Genomic DNA, 9,995 nt, shown 5'->3' with positions numbered 1-9,995 from the left:
TTGTAAAACAAACCTGAATTAATTAGAGTAACGGTTTCACTACAAATAAAACCCAGAAATATAATCTCGTGGATCATATTACGAGTGCTATTGCAGATAATTAATACCGTACGTGATGTTATTAGAGATCAATGTATTGAATCCTACATTCACGGGGTGATGTAAACAAATATGTTTAAATAATCTGGCCGCAAAATATTGTGCAAGCTTATCTGGATTCAAATTTAGAACGCATTTATATTAATAACTTTGATCATTTCTCGCCATTTTATATTAAGAGCCTAGCGAAACTATCTAACAAATTATTAAATTATTTTATTGAATAAATAAATCATTAATTCATTCATTCAAAAAAGCGAATCACTCGATTGTATGAAGCGTGCAGTCATTGTTAGATTGACAGATAACGGCTATAAACTTGTTAAAAACGGAGATAGCCGAAATGCACTATGTTTTAAGCGACTATTCGCTTTCAAACTTAGCCGGATTATACTTCGTCGCCAATCGCCATACTGTAATTACTACTATTTGAAAACTATGTCAAATAACTGCACGTTTCATACTAAACTAAATTACAATTTTTGCTTACGCAGTCCCGCCGCTTATTACGTAGTATTTACTTCCTTTATGAATTTAATTTATTCTATTAATCAATTTTTTATTTCCAAATGATTGATGAATGACTGTACCAAAAGTAAAGGATACTGTTTAACCTAACCTCTTGAGGTTACGCCTCAAACACATCGTCGGACCGTTTGGTTGGCAGTAAAAATCCTCCATCCTCCAATATAAGAGTCCTAAATTATGTTTCTTTGATAAAAAATGATTTCTTTATATAATATGTGGCCGATACATACAGTAACACGTACACTATACCTACATACATTTACACAACACATAACTGTTATTACTATCTATTTACTATTTATTATTATCTATAATATATATTGTCTTACACTACAATAACTACAATATTAATATTTACACTTAACTATATTAATTAAAACACACTTATACACAAACATACAGATTAATATTAACAATAATCCCACATAAAATATTCAGTATTGTGCAGTGGAAATCCACCGCTTGTAACCGGTGAATATTGCGCCTGCGCAGAACGAATATCGTTCAACGACCCGCGCCCGCGCCGGTTCAGCAGTCGTGTCTTGATCATTCTCCGCGAAGCCCGTGTCGCTTGTCTATAAGATTTACCTACTTTGCAACTGTCGTGTCGTAATATCTGTACCTCTAATTACTGTGTTTTCTCCTTCTTTCTATATTGTAATGGTTTAACTTCATGTGTATCAGTCTACTTAATGTGTGTGTGAATTGTTAAAGTATATTAAACTGTCATAGTGTTAGAATTGAATTAGTTTTATTAAATCGCCATCAATACCACCATATCACTACTGATAGCCACCCAACGACCATAACTGGTGACCCCTGAAGAACACGAGTATACCAGATAATACAGGTACGATTATGAGTGATAGCAGTGAATCTGTAACAGATGTTGGTTCGCGTAAGGACGACAACGTGACAACGCGACGAACTCGACGAGTGCGCGTTTCCACTGAGCGTGAAAATAAAGGAATGCAGATTATAAAAATTAAAGTTCCCCTGTTTTCACCCGAGGATCCGGAATTATGGTTTGCACTTCTAGAAGGTCAGTTTCTAAGCCACTTTATTACTGATGACGTCACAAAATTTTATAATGTGACAAATAATTTAGACGTGCAGTTTGCAAAACATGTGAAGGATGTAATTATTAACCCTCCACCTAACAATAAGTACGACAAGATTAAGACAGAGCTTATTAAGCGCTTATCCGCTTCGCACGAGAAAAAGGTTAAGCAATTGTTGACGCACGAGGAGCTCGGTGATAGAAAACCTTCACAATTTCTGCGACATTTGCAAGACTTGGCTGGCCCTTCTGTACCTGATGACTTTCTCAAATCCATGTGGTCCAACCGACTCCCGCACAATATCCAAACAGTACTGGCGTCACAACAAACCCAATCTCTGGAGCAGCTGGCAGACCTGGCAGACCGTATCCATGAGCTCACGTCACCATGTAACGTCGCCGCTGCTTCCTCAAGCAGGGCATATACATCGAACCAGTCAGATGAGATTGCGGAGTTAAAGAAGATGGTTCAGCACCTGACTCTTAAGCTGGAAGAGCACACTAAGACTTCTTGCTATTCTATGGACCGCTCGAGACCACGTGACCGTCGCCGCTCATCATCGCGACACCGGAACCGGTCAGAATCCAGCTATCGCAAGTTCCCTGTGTGCTGGTACCATAGCAAGTTCGGAGCACAGGCGCATAAGTGCCTGAAACCATGCGACTACAACAAGGCGGGAAACGCCGCCGGCAGTCGGTAGTGGCGACAAACGACTGTCCATCTTATAAGGGTCGCCTCTTCATCACCGACCGCAATATGAATGTCCAGTTTCTGGTGGACACCGGCAGTGATCTTTGTGTCTACCCTCTCTCTGCGCTTCGTGAACGTCGAGCCAAAAGTAACTTCGAGCTCACCGCGGCCAACGGGTCTGTTATAGATACATTTGGTTTTATTGAGCTCAACTTAAATCTAGACTTACGGCGCAATTTTCCGTGGAGATTTATTGTAGCTAATGTAACCAAGCCAATTATAGGCGTTGATTTTCTTGGTTTTTATAATTTAATAGTAGATTGCCGACATCAACGCTTATTAGACAATACTACAACCTTGTCAGCAAAAGCTTGTATTGCTAATAATAATGTGTTTTCTGTTAAAGTTCCAACAGGCGACACGCGCTTTCACGCTATTTTGAGTAAGGATCCGGAAATCACACGTCCCGCAGGTACGCCTGCGTCTCCAAAGCACAATACGGTACACCACATTAGGACCACACCCGGCCCTCCTATTTCATGTACCCCTCGCAGACTGGCACCGGATAAACTTAAAATCGCCAAGCAGGAGTTTGAACTCATGCTTAGCAATGGTACATACAGCGCGTCCCTCTGATAGTCCCTGGTCTTCTCCCTTACACCTTGCACCCAAGAAGGAAAACGGCTGGCGACCTTGTGGTGATTATAGGATGCTTAATTCACGGACCATACCTGACCGTTATCCTATTAAGCACATCCATGACTTCACCCACGCTATTTCTGGATGTACTGTCTTCTCGACAATTGACTAAATGAAGGCCTATAATCAGATTCCCGTTTTTAAGGAGGATATACCGAAAACCGCGATCACTACTCCCTTTGGCTTGTATGAATTTCCCTTTATGACCTTTGGTCTAAGGAATGCTGGTCAAACTTTCCAAAGGTTTGTTGATGAAATGACGAGAGGCCTCGACTTTTGCTACTGTTTCCTTGATGATTACTTAGTCTTTTCAAGGAGCGAAGCCGAGCACGAAGCCCACCTTCATCAGCTTTTCAACCGCATGAAGGAATACGGCGTCCTCGTCAACACGTCAAAATGCGTCTTCGGTGCACCAGAGGTAACGTTTTTAGGTTATCGAATATCTGCATCTGGCATTAAGCCATTAGATTCTAAGGTTCAGGCTATAATAGACTTCCCCATACCTGCGACAGTCAGACAACTCAGGCGATTTTTAGGGATGCTCAACTTCTATAGAAGATTTTTACCCAAGTCAGCTGCCATACAAGCCCCTTTAAACGCTTTACTTACTGGCAACGTCAAAAATTCGCATTCTGTCGACATTACAGGAGAAGCTCTATTAGCTTTCAATGAGTGCAAGCAAAGTCTGGCCAATGCAGCATTGCTAGCGCACCCCGACTGTCAGGCGGATCTTGCTCTAGTAACAGATGCTTCCGACCTGGCGATGGGTGCAGTGTTGCAACAATACAAAAATGACATATGGGAACCTCTCGCATTCTTTTCGAGAAAGCTGAGTCCTTCTCAACAAAAGTACTCGCCATATGACCGGGAGCTATTAGCTATATATGACAGCATTAAATACTTTCGTCATATGCTAGAGGCAAGGCATTTCACAGTGTTTACTGACCATAAGCCGCTCAGTTACGCTTTCAATGAAAGGAAAGCTAACTGCTCACCAAGGCAATATCGTCACCTCGATTACATCTCACAGTTCATGACCGATATCAGACACATATCAGGTAAAGACAATGTCGTCGCTGACCCACTGTCGCGTGTCGAAGAACTACAGATGCCAGTAGATTTAAATGTTTTGGCCTCATCGCAAGAGTCAGACGTGGAATTGACTCAACTTTTAAAAGATTCTTCACTTCGTCTGAAAAAGTTGAAGCTTCCAAACTCTCACATGGAGATTTATTGTGACATCAGCACCACAACGCCTAGGCCCTTTGTCACTAAAGACTTGCGGAGACAAATTTTCGATAGTCTTCATAGTCTCAGCCATCCAGGCGCTATCGCAACGGCTAAACTTGTTTCCGAGCGATTCGTTTGGCCTGGAGTACGCAAAGACTGTCGTGAATGGTCTCGTCAATGTGTGCCATGTCAACGGGCAAAGGTGCATCGCCACGTTACTTCTCCATTGGGCAATTTTGATCTTCCCTGCGCTCGATTTGCTTTTGTGCATGTCGACATCATAGGCCCTCTGCCCATTTCACAGGGGTATCGGTACTGCCTAACAGCGGTGGATCGTTTCACTTGCTGGCCGGAAGTAACACCTATGGTGGATATTACCGCTGAAACGGTTGGGAAGGCATTAATATCGTGGATATCCAGGTTTGGATGTCCTACTGATATTGTCACTGATCGTGGTCGACAGTTTGAATCGTCACTTTTCCAATATCTTGGAAAAATGATCGGATTCAAGCATCGCAGAACAACCGCGTATCACCCAGCCTATAACGGGCTAGTCGAAAGATTCCACCGCCAACTCAAAGCAGCTATAATGTGTCACGCGGATTGTAATTGGGTAGACACATTACCCTTAGTCCTGCTTGGGATAAGGAGTGCATTCAAAGACGATCTTAAGTCATCTTCTGCCGAACTAGTGTATGGTGAGCCACTACGCCTTCCTGGAGAATTTTTCCAGGCTGGTTCTTTTAACAGCACGGATATTTCGGATTTCACCTCTCGTCTTCGCCAATTTACAGCAAAGTTAACACCGATTCCAGCTTCTCGTCACTGTAAAGACAAAATTTTCGTCTACAAAGACCTTATTTCGTGTAGTCATGTATTTTTAAGAGACGACACAGTACGTGGTGCTTTACAGCCGCCTTACACCGGGCCTTATGAAGTTCTGGAACGGGGTGAAAAGACCTATAAAATACAAGTCAAAGGGAAGAGCGTTACGGTATCCATAGACCGACTCAAACCGGCCTATATACTGATGAACCCCTCTAACGAACCTCTTCCTATTCCCACTCCTATCAACAACCACCAACCTAGCCCTGTACTTCACCCTGACCCTATAGAGCAGAGTGCCCCAGCTCAGGGTGACATCAAAAGGACTCGTTCAGGCCGCACAGTCCGATTTCCAGATTATTATCGCCCGTAGTGACGGTCTCTGGGGGGGAGTGATGTGGCCGATACATACAGTAACACGTACACTATACCTACATACATTTACACAACACATAACTGTTATTACTATCTATTTACTATTTATTATTATCTATAATATATATTGTCTTACACTACAATAACTACAATATTAATATTTACACTTAACTATATTAATTAAAACACACTTATACACAAACATACAGATTAATATTAACAATAATCCCACATAAAATATTCAGTATTGTGCAGTGGAAATCCACCGCTTGTAACCGGTGAATATTGCGCCTGCGCAGAACGAATATCGTTCAACGACCCGCGCCCGCGCCGGTTCAGCAGTCGTGTCTTGATCATTCTCCGCGAAGCCCGTGTCGCTTGTCTATAAGATTTACCTACTTTGCAACTGTCGTGTCGTAATATCTGTACCTCTAATTACTGTGTTTTCTCCTTCTTTCTATATTGTAATGGTTTAACTTCATGTGTATCAGTCTACTTAATGTGTGTGTGAATTGTTAAAGTATATTAAACTGTCATAGTGTTAGAATTGAATTAGTTTTATTAAATCGCCATCAATACCACCATATCACTACTGATAGCCACCCAACGACCATAAATATAATACTAGCTGACCCGACAGACGTTTTCTAAACATAATAAACAAAGTCTTGCGGGTGGAATTTCGTAAAATCCGTTCTTATTTAAATAAAACACTTTTAAAGGATTAAAACGCGTGTAATATTGTAAATGTGTTTTTCTGTTCTTAGCTGACCTTTACTCGGCGAAAGGAATATTCCTACCAGACTTGACTACTCGGGAAAATTGGTTGGGAGTTCAGCGATTTGAAACTTTCTGGTTAAAAAATTTTCATTTGTTTTTAATTAAAATTTTACAAATTGACATGTGTTAAAAGGCATACTAAGGTATTTATTATCTCAAAATTGATTCCTTTAGAATTCTTTTTGATATAATTTCTAATATACTAGATACTACTAATACTGTTGGACAGAGGTCGGGTTTTTAAGGCGCTATAGACCTAAAAAGTAACATTTTTAAAAATCTACTTAAAATACTTCTACAAATACTACGGTTCCAATTTTTTGACATGTTTATCTTCATTTCTTTATCTAAATTATCGCTGTTTCGAAAACACGATTACGAAAAAATAGTCTTTTTTATTTGAATTGTTTATATTATCATAAAACTATGATAGCTATAAACACAAAACTTATTTTATTCGATAGTTTATTAGTATTTATAAGTTTTCACTGTGTGATTTATCAATACGCTATGTGAATTATTTTATATTAATTTTTTTCGTAATTAACCAAAAAAAGTTGTATGCTCGCTCAAGCCACTACGCCCGTGACCACTGTCAAGGAAGGTACTGTGTTCGTGTCTCTCGGGCTCACATTACGTAAGATTTTAGCAAACAAGTACAAAGCGGGAATCATAGTAAAAAAATAATGATGATGCGATAGCGTATTTGTTGAAATATATAGGTAAATGTAAGTCGGAAAGTACTAAAATAAAATTTACGTAATATTATTTTGAATATTATGCCACGCGAGATTTTTGTATATATGTACTTTAGGGAAGTTAGATAAATGCAAGATGACCGCCGCACAAAATTATGATTTCAGCAATATGGATATCGTGTCCGAGGTTCTCGAGGGTGCAGAGAACGATTTTGTGATCATTTTTTAAATCCAAGATGGCCGCCTATGCGTACCTATCGAATCTAACGTTCGCGCAATTTTTACCTAATGTATTGGGAAAACCTCACCTTAACTGTATTCTGCAGCTGTATACAAATATATAGAGATATTATTTTGTTTCCCTATTGGCGGTGATAAATATATATATAGTGAATTGACTGTATTGCTGAAATGCAAACGAGAAAAAGTGGTTAATTAAATTATAAAATTTACATTTAATAATATCATTAAACCCTTTTAAAACCTGTCTTTTAGATTCTGTAATGTAATGAAAGTTATCAAAGTTTTATGAAAATAATTATTTCAGCAAAATTCGCTCTGAAAGCTTTTTTCACATTGGATTTAGTTAAGAATCAATTGTGTTTTATACCGATATATACATCAGAATAACTAGTACTTTATAATTTTAATCAACAAATTAAATCAGAGATAATTTTAATTAATTACATAAGAAATCATAAAGAACCTTATGTAAAAGTTTTTTATCATCCTTTGTTTATATTTACGGTTTTCGTTTCGAGAGTGTTGATCCTTATTATTATCTCTTTAGATTGATGCCATAAAAATATTAAGTGTTAGTTAGTTCAATTCTCTGAGTAGCAAAAGAATTATCATTTTTTTATACAGTTTTGTTTCCTACTAAAAACAAAGGAATGTTTCCTTTGAGAAAATGTTTCCATCTTCAGTATTAAGGGTAACTTTCTCTGTAGATGGCGTTAAAAATATCCACCCTGTATCCATGTATCCTAGTCGGTCAGTATTGGTATTTTATTGAACAGTTTCCGGCGAATAGAGTACTGGGCGTATAATGGACCTGATGGGGTCGGGCGCGACTCCACAGCCTCCACAAAACCCGCCGCATCGGTTGCGAATATTCAATATTATTTCTTTCAAATTAACGCTTGTCGATGAGGCCCACCACATATTAGCGGTTTATTTTCTGCTTTCAAGCCTTATTTTAATACCAGTAGACTGATTTATCATTTATGAATTAAATATATGCGTTTACTCCAAAAGAATCCCTATGTCTTATCTTCTGATTTAAGAACGCTCCCCTAACTGCCGCAGCCTTTGTATGTTAACTTCACTTCGATAAAGCGTCTAAAGTTCTTATCCATGGCAACTAGGAAGACAAGCCAAATCGGCCTTTGAGAAGCTTGGTGTACTCAGTAAGGTATAAGGTAATAAATAATAGGTATCAAAGTTATGTTTCTTGCAGTGCATTCATAATCATATTCTGATCTTTGGGCGCTCTCCAGCACCAGCTTCTTCCATTTACTATACAACGAAGATCGACTCGAATCATCGACGAACAAGTCATCTCCGATTGGCTTGATTCTTCTGCTTTTCGTAGAGATGTGAGATGTCTCTGCATCTTCTACCGCATATATCACGGGGATTGTTCAGTGGTTGTTCAGGTACTGCAGCAACCAGCAGGCTATTTTCAACACCAGACATTACGTCAACTGTGTTACGTGACTGGTATTTCAGAGCATTTTACTAGAAACTTTTTGCCTGGGACAGCGATTTTGTGACATAATCTGCCGGTTGATAATCGAACTGATACCACTTAGGGACATTCAAATGTCAAGCATATAATTAATTCTGTGAAGGCCGGCAACGTGTCTCAATGGACTTCGCTGAAAACCAGTGCTGTAGCACCAACTGCAGTAACTCAGGAGGTATCGCCTCAGGAGCCGTAACCATTTTCGCATCACTCGTATGATTTTATTCACTTATAATTAGTTTCTTTTAATTTCATTTGTTTTTATTTTATTTTGATAAATGTTTGTGTTATGTGGAATAAAAAAATGTGAATGTCTATCGTGTTATTTGATGTCCGTGAACGGCTTGTTTTTACGTTCCATTAGATAAGCCACTTGCCCGAGGGACCAACCCTCGTATGAAAAAAGTATTTCTTCACTGATAATACTATTCATAATCAACTTTAAAGTTGATTATGGACTTTTAGTTATATTAAAATTCAATTATTAGATTAAAAAAGGAATAAAAGATAAAAACCCGTTGGTTTTTGTTAATTGAGATGTTTTCGTAGGTTACGTTTAAATTCCTGTGGACTATTGGAGAATATATCTAAGTTCTCTATTTTTCTATTTATCTCATTGTATTGTCTAAGCAGTCTTGGTGAAGATTTCCACCTATATATCGACTCATCAGGATACCTCTGGAACCATTGCTCTTAAAATTTGGTAGGACTATTCCTTTCGCCGAGTAGAGGCCAGCTAAGAACGTACTTTACCAAATACTCGCAAGAGTTTTATCATAAACAGAACAACGTCTGTCGGCTCAGCTAATAGTTTTATAAATTATTTAAATAACAATATAATATGTAATTATTTAAAAAACAAAAATTCTCAATGCCTTACACGAGTAAGTTAAAAAATAAATGTAAATTAATAATAAAACTACAACAGCTATAGAGGACAGTAAGAACATCAATCCACACACACTAACATAACTGTTTTATTTCTGCTTCCAGCAGTTTACTTACCCTCTGTTTTCCTATTAATAAATATTTCCTAGTAAAGGTAAAGGAAAGGTCTTAATTTTTTATGGTCCAAAAAAATCGTAACAACAATTGTATATACTCATTATTAATTTATCTTGCCTAAAATCGGCACTCCGTATCAGTCGTCACGTCAGCATTAATGAAATCATCCGCAGGGCATTAATTAATTTAAGAAATAATATCATAACATAGAATTATAGGAGCAATGCCGGCCTTTATGGCAGTGGCACCTTTTTTGAA

At 38.4% G+C, this 9,995-nt stretch overlaps 1 protein-coding gene across 1 annotated transcript in view; it reads left to right on the top strand.

Annotated features, from left to right (window-relative positions):
- Positions 1–846: 846 nt before the first annotated feature.
- Positions 847–9,995, top strand: part of LOC126972562 (uncharacterized) — a 166,355-nt gene continuing 157,206 nt past the window's right edge. Inside the window, exon 1 of the mRNA XM_050819414.1 lies at positions 847–4,635. Coding sequence (XP_050675371.1) covers positions 1,486–2,388 — 903 coding nt within the window. The 5' untranslated portion in view covers positions 847–1,485 and the 3' untranslated portion in view covers positions 2,389–4,635. The remainder of the gene's footprint in view (positions 4,636–9,995) is intronic.

The sequence above is a fragment of the Leptidea sinapis genome, chromosome 26, assembly GCF_905404315.1.
Source record: "Leptidea sinapis chromosome 26, ilLepSina1.1, whole genome shotgun sequence".
Classification (NCBI taxonomy): domain Eukaryota; kingdom Metazoa; phylum Arthropoda; class Insecta; order Lepidoptera; family Pieridae; genus Leptidea; species Leptidea sinapis.
Note: the sequence above shows the minus strand (reverse complement) of the source record. Positions and strands in the feature narration are given on the sequence as shown.